Source organism: Saccostrea cucullata, unplaced genomic scaffold (assembly GCF_032062105.1).
Source record: "Saccostrea cucullata isolate Sc308-1 unplaced genomic scaffold, CSIRO_AGI_Scuc_v1 ctg11265, whole genome shotgun sequence".
In the NCBI taxonomy this organism is placed as follows: domain Eukaryota; kingdom Metazoa; phylum Mollusca; class Bivalvia; order Ostreida; family Ostreidae; genus Saccostrea; species Saccostrea cuccullata.
The window spans coordinates 4280-21894 of NW_026923665.1; the positions used below are offsets into that span (position 1 = coordinate 4280).

The window sequence follows — 17615 nt, forward strand, 5'->3', positions numbered from 1 at the left end:
TGGCAGTAAAAAATTTGCATTTTAATCATTTTTTTACTAACATTATGCCAGTTTTGTACAGGAATATTAGGAACACCCATGGGATCAGTGCAAGTGTTGGTGTCCAACAGATGAAAGTTTTTGGAGCAGACTTCTTTTTACAGCACAACATGGCCCTAGGTAAGTAACTTTTCGGATTTGTTGCATTCTTTTGAAGATGCTTCAAGTATGTTTCAGTTTTATAACCAGGGTTTCAGAGACTGCAATTTCAGCTAATTTAAAAGAATGATCAGGTTAATGTTTTTGAAGCAGGTGTCATTTCCAGCCATTTTGACCAAACTTACAAGTAACTTTTCGAACATGTACATCCAAAATAAAATATATGGAAGTACACTACCAGGCTTGCCTCGGATGCTGAATCTGGCCTTTATTTTTAATATGAGTGACTAGGTTAAAAGTTTTTTGAGCTAGTCTCATTTCCAAGTAACTATAAGGCCTATTTTCCCAATCATACCATGGCCCAAAGTGGTAAGTTACCAGGCTTGTTTAGATTCTTTTGAATCCAACCTACATTTTATGGATGAGTGAAAGAGTCAAAATTTTTGGAGCAAGGTCAAAATATTTTGAAATAGTCATTCTAATATAACTATTAACCTGTTGAATGATCACAATCAAATTAGAGATATTGATGAAGGTTATTCAAATGCAAAAAATTTTTTTACATTGAAGCTTTATTTTGAACTTGAACTTACCTCAACAAAGTCAAGATGTAGTTATGCTATACCATGACACTAGCCTCAGGGTTAGCATTTGTGCCATGGTAGAGTTTTAGGAGCAAGTCCATGTTCTAGTAAGTATAAGGGACCTGGACCAAAATTGCATGGATGATGCATTAAGGAATGGACACTACCAGACTTGCTTCGGATGCTGGATCTGACCCACATTTTCCAGAGCCAACATGGACCAGGGTAAGGTTTTTGGATTTGTTGCATTCTTTTGAAGTTTTACTAACATTGTGCCAGTTTTATACTTTCAGGGACTGGGAAAAACAAGCATGGATGAGCAGGGTCTAGGAGAGGATGACGAGTCCAGACTTGCATTGGGATACAGCAGCCAACATGCCCAAAGTGGTACTTTTTCCAGATGAGTGATGAAATTTTTCCCAACATTGTGCCAGCTCTACCCTGACCAAACTTGCATGGATGATGCATCTAAAGATGGACATTTGAAACTTGCTCCGGATGCTGGATCTGACCTGCATTCTTCAAACGAGTGACCAGGTTCAAGTATTTGGAAAATGTCAATTCTCAATGAACTTTAAAACCTATTTAAACAGAATTTGCATGAATATTGTTGTCAGGATAAATACTAACTGGTAAGGAAATATGATGTGAGATTAGCATTACTTAAACTGATAACATTCGTCGATGTGAGCTTCATAATCTTTGATTATCTATGCTTTTAAATGAAGTTTCATACTTCATGTGAAATGAGAGTGTCTCCCCAATGATGTGTCTGTTTTCTCTTTATAAGAGCAGAAGAAATTTGAGGCTGACCAGGATCCTGAAGTGAGGAGCAGTCCCTTTCCCATTTAACAGCATTCATGAGCAGAAAATGGGGTAAGATTCATACTTGACCTCTTTGTACCTTTTCCCAGTATTTTGGCTTTCCAATTGATGTTGGCTTTGTCAGGCTTTGACCTATTGATTTTGAATTGACAGGAAGCAGAAATGCTGAGACAGTTCAGAAGAAAAATCACCAGAAGCCACAGCAACAGCAAAGGAAACTTATATGGAAGTATTTTTGATTTTCTCCTTTCTTTCCCCTACCCCCTGGCCCCTGCTGACTCTAACATAACTAACTATCCCCTTCCCTTTCCCTTTCATTCGTCTTCCTGAATTCACTGTCTTGTTTTCTGATTTTTCAACGAATTGTGTTGTACTGATTTTATTCACTTGAATTTTTGTGATTTGTTGCATTCTTTTGAAGTTTTACTAACATTGTGCCAGTTTTATACTTTCAGGGACTCGGAAGAGGAACAACGATGGAGGAGCAGGGTCGACCAACAGAAGGAGACGAGATGATGAGTCCATTTCCCATCTCTATACAGAAACATAATTGATCAAACAATTTTACCATCTTTCAATTCTATACGATGTCTAGTTCACTAACATGGCCCAAAGTGGTAAGTAACTTTTCGTGATTTGTTGCATTCTTTTGAAGTTTTACTAACATTGTGCCAGTTTTATACTTTCAGGGACTCGGAAGAGGAACAACGATGGAGGAGCATGGTCGACCAACAGAGGAAGACGAGATGACGAGTCCATTTCCCATCTCTTTACAGCAGCCAACATGCCCCAAAGTGGTAAGTAACTTTTCGTGATTTGTTGCATTCTTTTGAAGTTTTACTAACATTGTGCCAGTTTTATACTTTCAGGGACTCAATAAAATTGACAAAAATTTAGGACAAATTTGCTTTAAAAAATTGTAAGTAGTTCAACTTTATAGACAAGTCCATTTCCCATCTCTATACAGCAGCCAACATGAGCCAATATGTTCGACCATAACTTTTTATAACGAATTGGTGATTCTTTTGAAGTTTTTTAAATTGTGTGCATTCTTAAGTAATTATCATGAATAGTGAGTCAGTTGCAAAGAGCCATAGCGCATTTGATTGTCACTTCGCCTCTCTAATAGTGATTTTTTAAATACTTTGTTTAACCAAAATTTTGTCATACAATGTTAGTTTATACAGCCCAAGCATGGCCCAACAAAAATAAGTAACTTTATTAATATATGCATTCTTTTGATAGTTATAAAAATTGTGCCAGTTTTATACTTTATGGAAATACGATGGAGGACCAGGGTAAACAATGACAAACTGTAGGAAAAGACCACCCTTAACCAGAAAAACAACTTCTGAATAATTTTATTTGGATAATAACTTTTACGTGATTTTGTTGCATTCTTGAAAATTGAAAAAAGTTTTTACTAACATTCAAAATTCCAATCTGTCTTAATTTTATCTATTTGATTATCAAGACGTCGACGTAGTGGTAGGATTGCAGGATCGACATAATGAGAGGAAGACAGTGATGAAGTTATCCATTTTTTTTCTCTATGTGCAGCCAACATGGCCCAAAGTGGTAAGTAACTTTATAAATAATTTGTTAAAAGCATATATTTTGAAGTTTTACATTGAAACATTGTGCCAGTTTATACTTTAATGACTGGGATTCATAGGAACTTTTCTGTTTTATGGAGGAACAATCCTTCAAACAATCAGAGGAAGAAGAGATGACAAGTCCATTTCCCTGTCATACAACAAACATGGCCCTAAGTGGTAATATAACACTTTTCGTGATTTGTTGCATTAGTTTGAAGTTTTACTAACATTGTGCCAGTTTTATACTTTCAGGGTTTCGGAAGAGGAGCAACGATGGAGGAGCAGGGTCGACCTAAGGAATACGAGATGAAGAGTCCATTTGCATCTATGCAATACAGCAGCCAACATGAGAACCCTGAAAAGTGGTAAGTAACTTTTGTAAATTTGTTGCATTCTGTGTTGGTGTTAGTGTAACATGTGTGCCAGTTTTTATCACCGCTGGCTAGCAGCAATGCGGAAAGGGGGAACAAAATTCTAAGCAGGGTGAAACCATTCAGAGGAAGACGAGATGACGAGTCCATTTCCCATCTCTATACAGCAGCCAACATGGCCCAAAGTGGTAAGTAACTTTTCGTGGAATTGTTGTATAGTTTTGAAGTTTTACTAACATTGTGCCAGTTTTATACTTTACACAAATAAAGGTATTTAATCTGGGAAGAGGAAATTAACTAATTAGTAAATTCGGGAGTGAAATTAGGTACGAGTAATACATGAAAAACACAACCGGTATTTTTCATTTTTTGCTATCAAATTCCCAACCAGTGGATATTTTCCAGCAATATGGCCCTAAGTGTCAATAAATTTTCATAATTTGTTGCATTCTTTTGAAGTTTTACTAACATTGTGCCAGTTTTATACTTTCAGGGACTCATTAAAAGAGGAACAACGATGGAGGAGCAGGGTCACAACCAAAGATAAGTGATGATTTAATATGAAAAGAAAACGAATGTATTTCCATTCTAAATGAGCAGCCAAAATGGCCCAAAGTGGTAAGTAACTTTTCGTGATTTGTTGCATTGTTTTGAAGTTTTACTAACATTGTGACAGTTTTATACTTTCAGGACTCGGAAGAGGAACAACGATGGAGGAGCAGGGTCGACCAACAGAGACAGAAGAGCAGACGAGTCCAATACCCAACAAAATACAGCAGCCAACATCCCCCAAAGTGGTAAGAAACTTTTCGTGATTTGTTGCATTCTTTTGAAGTTTTACTAACATTGTGCCAGTTTTATACTTTCAGGGACTGCGAACGAAAAACAACGATGGACGTGAAAATTTCAGGTATGATAGTCCTAAGATAGGAAGTGCAAAATGAATTTCATTTTTATCGGAAGTGCCGCGCGCAGCCTCTCATGGCCCGAAAATTGTCCTATTGCGAATTTCAAAATTTTTACAACTTTTTGTGATATTGTTGCATTCTTTTGAAAATTTTGTTTAACATATAGAACATTGTGCCAGTTTTATGATTTCGAAAAAAAGGGACTGGCCCCTAAAATTAAGGGACTGGAGGGGCCATAAGTTTTTCTTTATATCTCAAAAAGTAAGAGAATTTGTAATACATCAAAAAAGCATTTCAAAATGTCAAGCTTATACAGCAGCCAACATGGCCCAAAGTGGTTAGTAACTTTTCTTGATTTGTTGCAGTCTTTTGAAGTTTTACTAACATTGTGCCAGTTTTATACTCTCAGGGACTCGGAAGAGGAACAACGATGGAGGAGCAGGGTTGACCAACAGAGGAAGACGAGATGACGAGTTATTTCCATCTCTATACAGCAAAACATGGCCGTTCAACAGTGGTAAGTAACTTTTCGTTGATTTGTTGCATTCTTTTTGAAGTTTTATTAACATTGTGCCAGTTTTTCTTTCAGGGACTGGGAAGAGTAAACAACACATGGAGGTAAAACCAGGGTAAAGCAGATGTAGGAGTCCATTTGCGCGCACTGCTATGCAAGAGCAGCGCAACATGGCCCAAAGTTAAAATGACCAATATATGTTGCATATCTTAACTCAAGTTTTGACTAACATTGTGCCAGTTTTATACTTTAAGGATATGGGAATAGAACAAAAATGAGGAAGGGTCAAAGAGAGGAAGACGCACGCGCATGCACGTGTGCTTTCAGCAGCTGACATGGCTGAAAGTGGTAAGTATCTTTTTGTGATTTGTTGCATTCTTTTGAAATTTTACATAGTCAACATTAGGGTGATCTACAGTCTGTAATATAAAATTTTTCAGTGAAAGCATGTGATGCACATGTGCTTGCAAGTTAGACAGCAACACGAGAAATGTCCCATATAATTATGCAGCAACCAATATTGAAGAAAGGTTGTGAAACAAATTTATAAGTATATATTAGTAAATGAAGTTTGTCATTTGTCAAAATAGCAAAATGTGAGCATGATTCTCCTTTGATGTGTTTGTTTATCTCTTGTTTAAGCATAATCCTTTGAAATTTTTAACTGACCACATTATGAAGATGAACAGCAGATATATAAGAATTTTCATGAAAAAGTGCGCATACCTGCGTGCTGCAATCTGATTAAAAAAAACTTTAAATCCCAATATTATTTGGCTTTCCAATTGAAATGTTAAAACTTTTTCAGGCTTTGACCTCTTGAGTTTGAATTCTACAGGAAGCACGAGTGCCACCTCTGATTGGCTTTGAAATGCTTTCTCCCTTGCATTCAGAACAGGATGGGATTTGTATAGTAGATGTAAGGTAGCTCCTACAAGAAGGTATGGTCATCATGCACGTGCACGCACGTGCGTGCATTTGGAACGAGTGAAATGAAAAATACAAAAAATAGTGATTTCCTTTTGGTGCATGTAATATATTGTATATTAAAATGTGTAGTAGTGTAGGCTTTAGATGATAGTTAGACAGCTTAGCAGGAGTGTAGGTTATATATTGTAATTAAGGTATTTGTTAAAGTCAAAGTGCACAGAGTTAGTCTTGTTTAATGAAGCTTACAGGGAATATGGCACCAACAAAGGGTTGGGGAGCTGTTTGGGGAACATGAAAATATATGAAACAAATTTTGGGGTAGGGGTGTAAAGAAATAGAACATTTCAGTGGGTAAATAAGTTTGTTTCTTAATTATTAAATAAATATTGGATTTATGTATATTGCATTACTTTATAATAACTGTATAAATATGGATTGAATGCATTTCTATCAACATCTCTCTTGACATTTTGACCTTACTTGTAGAATCCTGTTGTGGATAGACTTGTTCTGTCAAAATATGCTGCATTTACCTGTAAAATATATTGACTTTCACATAAGCATAATGGTGGGAAAGTGATATTGGAGACCCAAGAAATGATGAGTATTTGCAAGTAAAAATATGATGGAAATGTTTACCCAGTCTTCCCATGATCCTTTGGGGTTTGCATTTATATACGGTTCCAGTCTCTCTAGCAAAATTTGACATGCATTCTGTAATGGAAGAAGATGACTTATGTTTATCTTTACAGCTAAATTTATATGAACACATATCTACTTCCATATATCTTACAAATATAGTTTAATATTTAATATTTATCTTTCTAATTAATTGCACTTGATAGATAAGAAAATAATTCTCAAAATGAATGAATGTTGCTTATCTGATATATCCATTTTTTTCATCATTCTTACCTGGATGGCCATTCCGTTCAGATCTGAGCTGGCACTGGCTGCAGTAGCCGACGTATTGGGGACTGTGTTAGTACTCGTCTCACTAATGTGTATCTTAGAGGCAGGAATTCTTAATGTCCTGGCAGCAACCTTAAGAAATTTAGAAAATGAGTTAACAATTAGCAACTGAGGGAATCTACACATTATTTATATGTATAAATTGAGAAGGAGATCCAATTATGTTCATACTTTGGAACAAGGATAGGATTACATGCATATCCAAAGGTAAAAGACAACTTCTACAGCAAAGAAATGGAGAGGAGGGGGAATAAACACATGACAAGGCATCGCAAAGCAGAGCATTATCTCACAAAGCATTCAACATCAATCCCGATGCAAAGTAAATGCCATCATATATATCCTTCAACTTTGCTGTGAGGGGATATCAAAGCAATATTTGTTTTATGTGTGATGTACCTGGATCATTTTGGTGTGAAGTCCTTGTCCCATTTCTGTACCTCCATGTGTGATCAGGACTGACCCGTCCTTGTAGATGATGACCAAAGCTCCAGCCTGATAATGAAACAACATTAAATATGACCAAGTAATAGAAGGGAAACAACTCTATTTGAATCTCTACAAAATACACATATGCACATAAGAAAAAAAATATATAAACTTTTAAGACTATCTGCCCCCTCATACACGACAATCTTCAAGTAAAAATAGTCACTATACCTGTATATCAAAATCAAATTATTTGAACAAATCAGAAAGCTCACCTGGTTAAGAAACAATGCAGTGTATGAGATTCCAAACTTTGTTGGGATAATGGATATTCCCCTCTTTTTCCATCGGTTTTCACTAAAATTACATGTTTCTGTTACAGCACAAATTTTTTGAGGAATTTGAAACTGATCTTTGATAAGGATTTCCACATACTTTGATCAATTAACAGATACGTTCAAATTATCTTATAATTCAGAACTATAGCAAGTTCCATTGCAAAAAAACTGTCTACAGGGAAATTTTCGCCCCCCATTTTATTTTCATCCCTTTCGTCCTAACCTTGGTTGGGAGAATTTAAATTGGGGCGAATTCAAAGAACACAGTATAATTTCTTGAACAAAACTGTGATTGGTCGAATCTAAGATGGGGCAAAAATGTTTACAAGTGTTTAAGGGCAAAAATAAGGCGGGGTGAAAATAACCCTGTATACAGTTACCTGTTAAATATATCAATGTCCTTCTTCCTATTACAGTAATCACTTCTCTCCAGACACTCGCTCCAGCAGCGTTTGATGTTACACTGACGGAGAGCCTGGTTAAAGTGGGTTGTCTCCCCTTCATTGTACATGTTGATTTCCCTGACCTAAATATACATGAAATAAAAATTATCGTAATGAAACATTGGCTATTATAAAAGGAAGGAGGGTGTGGATGTCCTGCTCTTTTCCCAGCTGAAACCTTGATCATTACTACATGTACATTACTCTAGTTAACAATCTTTCATTCAATTTTTAAACAGTGTAATTGTTAAAGACTCAAAAGAGATAAAACATACATTACTGAACATGAACTTTGTGACATATGTCAAAAAAATACAGATTTGAAAGAGGTACCTGTTTTGCTGAAATGCCTAAAGTTGAGGCAATCTGCTCTATCCAGGTTTCTGTTATAAACATGCCTTGTGGTCCACCAAATCCCCGGAATGCTGTATTGGAAGGAATGTTAGTTTTACAGAGGTGTCCAGACACTCTGATGTTAGGAATCTTATAGCTGGCATCACTGTGGAATAAAGCTCTGTCCATTACCTGTAAATAAAATCATTTGAAAAATATTTCTGTTAAATTCATAGTATAATGCCTAGGATTTCAAATAATTATGATTTCAGAATATGAAATTTTATAACTCATTCACATAGATGTGTAATTTACTTACAGCACCTGAGAGATCCAAGCTATGTCCAGCATTGTTGTAAAGGTCACATTCAAGAGCTGTAATTTTTCCATCCTTAGTAAAGCCAACCTGTAGTTCAGAGAGAATACAAGTATTTTAAATTCATGTAAAAATATTCATATATACTGTAAATCACTTTTTATTCGCGAGAACTTTATTTTCGCGCAATTACGCGAGACGGTTTGCTCGCGAAAATTTCATTTTCGCGTATAATAGAATTCCTTAAGATTATATAGAGCAATGACCACAAGCCAATATGCTTAGGTGAGCATATTGCCCATTGGCCACTAGTTTATTTAAGAAATCTTCTCACTTGGTATGAAGTGCAAGTTTTATCTTTTTAAGAGGAATACTTTTAAGGCTGAACAGGATCTTGAAGTGAAGAGGGCCCTCTCTCATTGAACTGCATACAGCAGCAGAAAGCAGGGTAAGATTCAAATTTTACTTCTTGTATCTTTGCTTGCCTATTGATGTTGGCTGTACCAAGCTTTAACATCTGGACCTTCAATTGACAGATTTCAGTTCCCCTTTGATTCAGAAGTGGAACAACAATGGAGGACCAAGGTCATTAATACATGTATAAGAAGAGTCTATTCCTGTCTGTGTTTTGCAGGTATTATGTTTCAAAAGTGGTAAGCAACAAGCTGCTTTTTACTGAAGCTTCTCACTTGGTATGAAGTGCAAGTGTTTCCCCTTTTGTGTCTCTGTTTTATCTTTTTAAGCAGAAGAAAGTTACTGACCAGGAATTCTAATTGAGGAAGAGTCCCTTTCCCATTCCGCTGCAGCCATGAGAAGAATTAGATTGGAACTTCGTAAGAATCAGACTTTACTTCTTTTTTACCTATGGAACTTCATCATGACCCACTTTAACAGGCAGGAGTCTTACAAGTATTTTTTATTTAATTATTTCTGACATATCTTTGTCCTCCCTACTCTAAAGTAACTATGCTTTCCTCTCCTTGCCCCAATATTCCACCTTATTCCTAGCTATCATAACCTTATTGTCTTTATTTGCTTTTTGATTTTCAAGCTAATAATGTTGTAATGATTATGTTCATTTGAATTTCTGTGATTATTACATTGCTTTGTATTATTGCTTATCTTCTCTCCATCAAGTATTTTCAAGGAATTTGACAAGGGAAGAGGACCAGTGCTGACCAAGTGAAGAAAAAGAAGAGTCTATTGCCAAGCTTTGTACAGCAGCCAATATCTGATTAAGGAGTGGGTAAAAAGATTTATTTTTTGCAATTTACAAATTTTCTTTATACACTTATCAAATCATAGGTCCGGGGGATTTACTTCTGCTGCACAACAGCAAGACTGTGTTGCAATAACAATAGGGCATCCCGAGGATGTGTTGTTTCAAATTAGGTTACATCATGATCCCTTTGGACTAGGATTAGTAAAAAAAATATGAATTAAGAATTTTTCTTTTGATGACAAAGTCAGGTGACTCAGGTGAACATTTGGTCACAAGGTATTTTTGTTCATGTTTTTTTCATTATCTTTGGATTTCCTTTGTTAACAAGTAGAAGATGAGACTGATCTCAATCAGTTAACAAGAATGTGGAAAGTAAGGACTTACTACTGTCTAACCTAAACATTGATGGTTAGTCAGATCAGATGCATGTAAAGCTCTATAGACCTTGCATTATGTGAATTAAAGGAGATTTTGACTCTCTCATTGCTTGGATTCTTAGTGTCTTTTTGTTAATAGGCAGACGGTTATGCTGGCATTGATCCTGTTTCCAAAAGCAGATCAACATGATTCCTCAAGACTCCAAAGAGATCAACTATGGGACCTGAAAATAAAGGTAAGACACATGTACAATTTAGCTCTGCAAAATCCTTCTATTCTGTAAAAATATGTTAGCTATTTTTCATTTATTAAGATTTTATTAATATTTATGTTGAGTCCTTGTGATTTCTTTTTTTACAGGCAGACTGCCATCAATTTCATGTTTCTTTGATAGCAGACAAATATGCTTCAACAATAGTGCAGAGAGTAATTTAAGGTTTGGACTGCAAGTGATGGACACACTAAATAACTCAACTCAAAGAATTCAATGGATAGTGCTGAGTACATTATTATATATCTACAAAGTGATGGGCACACTAAATAGCTTAACTGACAGAATTCAATGGACCGTGCTGAGAACATTGTTATATATCTACAAAGTGATGGACACACTAAATAGCTTAACTGACAAAATTCAATGGGCTGTGCTGAGTACATTGTTATCTACAAAGTGATGGACACACTAAATAGCTTAACTCACAGAATCCAATGGACAGAGTTGAGTATGTACTAATATCTACAAAGTGATGGACACAGTAAACAGCTTAATTCTCAGGATTCAGTGTACCATGCTGAGTACATAACTCATTAAGGATAACTCATATGACATCCACAGCAGATCACTCAAACTTGTGTTACTACATTATTGTACAACTTTTCATATACTAAGTTATTTTTTCTGAATGTTTTTTTGTGTCTGTATATTATATTTTTTAATTTAAAAAAGTTAAAGATTGGATTTTTAAGCAAAAATATCAAGAGAGGTAAATCAGTGCTTGTCTGAATATCTAAGCTTATTAGAGAAAGGGAGGTATTTTTTTTGTGTGAATCCTTGTCCAGAGCATATGCTTTCTCCCCTTGGTCTAATGTGGCTAATACTTCTCTCACAGAGTGCCACTGGTCAATGGATGTGTAGTAACCTTGAACAAAGTTTCTAGGCCAAGAGTCAAGGTTAAAACCCCTTTCAGCTACTTTACATTTTTATGTTCATTGCTGAAAGTGTGACCCTTTGAGATGGCCACTATCTCAATGATATCTAATTTTAGTTTGAAAATTGCTAGAAAAGATAAAGTGATCTCATTGTAACATTATTATTTTTTAGTGTTTTAGATTATAAATAAATATAACAATATACAAAATCTAAATTCTTTTATATTTTCTCTCCTTTGATTTACATAGCAGGCCTTGCAGTTTTTAGCTCATATGAGATTTTCTGATCACCTGTTGTCCGTCGTCCATCAGTCTGACTGTCCATTCATCTGTAAACTTTTCACATTTTCAGCTTATTCTTGAGAACCATTGGGCCAATTTTGACCAAACTTAGTACAAAACATCCTTGGGTAGTGGGAGTTTAAATTATAAAAATAAAGTCCCCTTCTGAGGGGAAATTGTCAAGAATATACAAAAATAGGGTGGGGTCATAAAAAAATCTTCTCGAGAACCACTGGGCCAGAAAAGCTAAAACTTCTGTGGAAGCATCCTGGGGTAATGTTACTAGTGTAGATTCTAAATTGCTTGGATCATGACCCCTGGGGATTGGAAAAGGTCAAGATAGCCCGAGGTATTAGGGGGAATTCTGTTTAATAACATAATGGCCAAAGTTACTCAGGTGACAGATGTGGCCCATGGGTTTCTTGCTTATCTAATTTAGTTTTATCTTTGTATGCAACACTTTTTCCTTCTTTTAGTTGTTACTGAGATTCTAAGCTATTTAAGTTTTTTTATGAAATATTTTTCCTTGTCAAGTTCTATAAGCATGTTCTACCTCATACACAAGTAGTATATGAAGATTTTCTAGATGTTTCATATTTTTTCAATTTTTCTTGAAAAGCATAACTGATGTACATGTAATTGTAAAAACTGTGTTTGTCCCTTGTGATACATGATTAATTTATATCAGTTTGAATTTATCATGTATATTAAAATACACTATTATACAGTCTGTTTGTCATGGAATTAAACTTGTTGAGTTTTTATTCCACCTCTATAATTGAAGATTTGGGGGCATATTTTGATAAACTGTCTGTCTGTTTATGTGTCTCCAAAGAACTATATGCGGTATATTGCATATATTTGCCCCCACAAAAGTCAAATTTTGAAAACTTCCTGAAATATGCTGAATTCAATAAATTGTATGAGAAATATAAATTAACAGAAAATATTATAGTGTCAAAGCAGTGTATTCACTATTTTTGTTTTTCATAATGACGTCACAAACTAGTCCGATTTTATATCCTTTTTCAGAGAGAGGACAAAATGGACAAAATTTCAACAATTTTAGCTTTAAAATTTATAGAGCGCAAGTTTGTTCAGGAACAATATTGACATATTTCATTGATATTATCATTCTACACATTATATCAAAATATTGATCCTGAACACACATGCGCTCGGTGACTTTTACTCAAAATATCGACGAAATATGTACATTTTTCTGAAATTCATAAAAGACTGAGATTTACGTCATGTTTGTGACGTCATTACGTACATATGACATCATTACTTTTGAAAATATTCAGTGCTTTGAAGTCAGCATATACTCCCCTGTTTAAGAACTTAATTAAATATATTTCCATCAAAGTTTGATTTTGGGGGCAAATATTGGTTATAACCGAATAAAGTTCTTTACTAATTTTTACTACCCATGGCCATTCCTTTTGAACTTTTTTTAACCTTTAAGTTAGACTTTGACCTACTTTGGTAAAAAAAATGATGTGAATGATTAGTGCTAGGGCTTTCATATTTCAAACATGTATTCCTTGAAATGAAACTTCTCTTTTTACCCCAAACAAAGGAAGTTTTAGAGACATATAGGAATCACATTGTCTGTGAATGTAATTTTTTTTAGGCTCTAACTTTGATATATGGAAACATTGGAAGCTTATACTTGTTATAGAGCTTGCTTGTAATGACCCGACAGTTAGTCCTGATCTGACACAAGGTCATTCCTGCAAGTTCAAGGTCACTGGCCTAAAAGTATGAAATTTTTGTCTGGGTCATAACTTGTAGAAAGAATCACTGGAAGCTCAAACCTGGTACAGGGATTGCTTATGACCCAAAAATGTGTCATGATCTTATCCAGTCATTCCGTTTAGTTCAAGGTTACTAGTAGAAAAAAGGTATGACATAACTTGACTTTGTAATGGAGAGTCAGTGGAAGCTCATACTCGGTACAGATATTGCTTATGATCAAAGAATATGCCTTGACCTTTATCCAAGGTCATTTTGGCGATTTCAAGGTCACTGGTAGAAAAAAGGAAAAAAAAATGTCTAGGCTAAAACTTTATTTGGAAAAGAATTGGTACAGGTATTGTTTTTGAAATAAGGAAAATTCTTATTTTAATCCAGTGTCAATGCAGCAAGTTGAAAGTTACAGGCAGAATAGTGTAAAATTATTTTTTTAAGGCTTTAACTTGACAATGTAGAAATACTAGGAGCTTGTACTAGGAGCTTGTACTTGATACAAAGATTGCTCAATGGAACCTGATACAGGTACTGTTTATGAACCTAAGGAGTGTCATGACTTTAATTCCAAGTCAAATAGCAAGTGAAAGGTTGGTGGTATAAGAATTAAAAATTATGACAAGCCTTTATTATCTGATGGAGAAATATCTGTACGTATGCACAATGATTCACTTAAAGTTTACTAATGATCAAAGTATATGTGAATTTTGACTAGTCTCAGTCTTTTTGGCAAGAAATTGAAATGAAATGGCAAATTGAAAAAAAAAATTCATTTTGGACCAATCCCGATCAAAATAAAACCATAATGAATAAAATAACAATTTATTGCCTTCTTTATTGTCCCCCGCTTTAGCGAAAGCAAGGGGACATTAAATCTCATTCGTCTGTCCGTCTGTCACAAAAACTTTAACCTTGCCCATAACTTTTGATTTAGTGGAGCTATGACTTTTATATTTCACTTGTGTGTCCCTTGTGAGAAGACCTTTCTTTGGGTACCACCATATTTGACCTTTTGACTTAGACCTTGGAGTTTGACCCACTTTTACACAAACAAGAGGCCCACGGGCCTTATAGGTCACCTGAGTATTGGGCAACAACTTTCAAATTATTAAATTTGGTTCCTGTTTTAAACCAGAGGCCATGAAATTCGCAATTCACAATATTGAAAGAGGCACCATTGCTTATCATAATTATAGACTTAGCATGCTTACTCTATTTACTTAATACCAAAAGGTAGATCAGAGTAACATAGAGAAAATGCACTTCTGCTTTATAACTAGTTGTGCACATCATCCCAAAGGAACCCCTGATCTTGGGGCCACATATTTCAAAATTTTGCAAATTTTATCATATATGGTTGATTAATACCTAAGAGCAGATTTCAAAGCATTAATTTTATTTTCAGACTATGTACCACCACCCCACCCCCCAACCCAGGAAGGGGGGGGGCATAAAAAAATAACCATTTTGCTAGATGCCCCTTCCTCCATCATAAATATATATTCTTAGATCATTGGCATAAAACCCAGGAGCAAAGAAGAAGATTTTCAAAGAATTAATGCATTTTCACTATATGATCAATAGAGCCCTGCCCTAACACCAGAACCCCTGACCCTGGGGCCACAAAATTCACAATTTTGGAAGAGGCACTCTTGCTCATCATAACTATGTACTTAGTTAGTTTATTTAATACCCAGAATCAGAGGAGAAGATTTTCAAAGAATTAATGCATTTTCACTATATAACCAATAGTGCCCCGCCCTAACACCAGAACCCATAACCCTGGGGCCACAAAATTCACAATTTTGGAACAGGCACTCTTGCTCATCATAACTATGTACTTAGTTAGTTTATTTAATACACAGAATCGAGGAGAGGATTTTCAAAGAATAAATGCATTTTCACTATATAACCAATAGTGCCCCACCCTAACACCAGAACCCCTGACCCTGGGGCCACAAAATTCACAATTTTGGAAGAGGCACTCTTGCTCATCATAACTATGTACTTAGTTAGTTTACTTAATACCCAGGAGCAGAGAAGAAGATTTTCAAAGAAATCATGCATTTTCACTATATAATCTACAGTGGACCTTCAGATATCCGGACGCCAGATATCCGGATGCTTCAGTGTCCGGACGATTTTTCATCGGAACGAAATTTTAAAATGTTATTCTGTCTTGTTTAACTGGTGATTCAGATATCTGGATGCTTCACATATCCGGACAAATTGACTGGGAACCAAAGCGTCCGGATAAATGAGGGTCCACTGTATATAGCCCCGCCCTAACACCAGAACCCCTGACCCTGGGGCCACAAAATTCACAATTTTGGAAGAGGCACTCTTGCTCATCATAACTATGTACTTAGTTAGTTTATTTAATACCCAGAATCAGAGGAGAGGATTTTCAAAGAATAAATGCATTTTCACTATATAACCAATAGTGCCCCGCCCTAACACCAGAACCCCTGACCCTGGGGCCACAAAATTCACAATTTTGGAAGAGGCACTCTTGCTCATCATAACTATGTACTTAGTTAGTTTACTTAATTCCCAGGAGCAGAGAAGAAGATTTTCAAAGAAATCATGCATTTTCACTATATAATCTATATAGCCCCGCCCTAGCACTAGAACCCCTGACCCTGGGGCCGTGAATTTCACAATTTTGGTAGAGGACTCAATGCTCACATTTTAAACTTTTCAAGACGAAATCACTTCCACAACCTGAATATATTACATATGTACCCTGTGAAAGAACGTCAGAGAAAGCTTCCTGTTGGAAGGTATTTTTGACAATATAAACTTCAAACCTCGATTTGTCAATACTTCTCCGAGACAGGAGCATATATAGCATATAGATCTACATCACTGTCACAGATATCAACTAACTCATTTATTGTTGTGTTGAATTACTTGATTTAAACATTGTTTACACCAATTTCAGGTTGTAAACTGGAAAATGTATATGCGCACTAATTTACAAAACCAAATCCCGATTGGACTATTCGGATAACGGGATTGGATCGCCGCTTGATTTGATTGTATCAATATGACAAGTCTTGAAAGTTGTACAATCGAATTTATTAAACAAACAACAAAATCACAATCTAGTACGGGAGTTGAATGGACGTTGGATTATACGGGTTGCCTGGAGTAATTGATCTGTATCCTGGGGCTGTGGCACTAAAAGAAAAAGTTTAATTCATGAAATTATAAAAATAAATCAGAATCATATGTTCAGTTAAGGTACATGTTCATAAGGTTTAAGTTTATGTATGTTTACTTAACACATGATATGACAAATCTGAACTAAACAAGCTAATTCAGAAAAATCTGTGTCTCCCACTTTAGAAAAAAAAGAATGAGAATATGTGTGTGTGTGTGGGGTGGGGGGGGGGGGAGAGTTGAGGACGGACACATTCAGAAGGGCAGGCAGGGGCATAGGACTTGTAGTAGAAAAACTTCTGGAGATATTGCCCGGAAATGAAAGTTTTACAGATCACAATGAATGACTTAAGAGCCCTTTGAGCTTTTGCAGTTAAATTTCATACCATAACTTCCTATGCCCTAGAAGGAAAGATCCCTAGGAGGATATTTAATTGTCTGTCTGTCCATCCATCTGTCTAGCTGTTTTTCTGTCTGTCTGTAACGCTTAGTTTCCACACAAATCTTGAGAAGCCTTTGAGCATTTTCAATAAAATTTTACACAACTCCAAATGGTCTAGAGAAGACCCCTATTGATGTTGAGGTCAAAAGGTCATGGTCAATTCACAAACTCTGTCTGTTTCAACATTTTCATTTTTGTGCAATATCTTGAGAGGCCTTTTCATCTTTTCCAATGATGTTTTATACCACATCTCCCTATGGCCTACCATAAGTACATGTACCTTTGACTTAAGGAAGACCATATTAATTTTGAGGTCAAAAGTTCAATGGTCAAGGACATAAATTCATACATTCTGTGTGTGTGTGTGTGTGTGTGTGTGTGTGTGTGCGTGTGTGGCTCCCCCATACTGGGGACCTGCTACAGATACGCAAGTCGTAAAATGGGGACATAAAAAACATTGGGGACTTGATTTAAGTCCCCAATCTTTTTTATCGTTGAAAACGAAAAATTGACATGTCTAAACCCT

At 35.7% G+C, this 17615-nt stretch overlaps 1 protein-coding gene and 1 long non-coding RNA gene across 5 annotated transcripts; one reads left to right on the forward strand and one right to left on the reverse strand.

The window, feature by feature from the left end:
- Positions 1 to 6344: 6344 nt before the first annotated feature.
- Positions 6345 to 9216, reverse strand: LOC134264611 (xanthine dehydrogenase/oxidase-like). The gene is made up of 9 exons (XM_062746892.1): positions 9166 to 9216; positions 8703 to 8789; positions 8384 to 8575; positions 7988 to 8133; positions 7545 to 7626; positions 7240 to 7335; positions 6784 to 6912; positions 6508 to 6582; positions 6345 to 6401 (listed from the first exon to the last, which is right to left on the reverse strand). Exons 1-9 carry the CDS (start codon positions 9214 to 9216, stop codon positions 6345 to 6347), a joined length of 915 nt encoding a protein of 304 aa, XP_062602876.1.
- A 314-nt stretch (positions 9217 to 9530) lies between these two features.
- On the forward strand, positions 9531 to 11204 carry LOC134264612 (uncharacterized). Of its 4 annotated transcripts, none has more exons than XR_009991569.1 (4): positions 9531 to 9608; positions 9837 to 9945; positions 10438 to 10534; positions 10660 to 11204. It is a non-coding gene; the product is annotated as an uncharacterized LOC134264612 (long non-coding RNA). The 4 variants fall into 4 exon arrangements; XR_009991570.1 differs by having other exon boundaries at positions 9837 to 9941; XR_009991567.1 differs by having other exon boundaries at positions 9545 to 9945; positions 10660 to 11201.
- The last annotated feature ends 6411 nt before the right edge of the window (positions 11205 to 17615 follow it).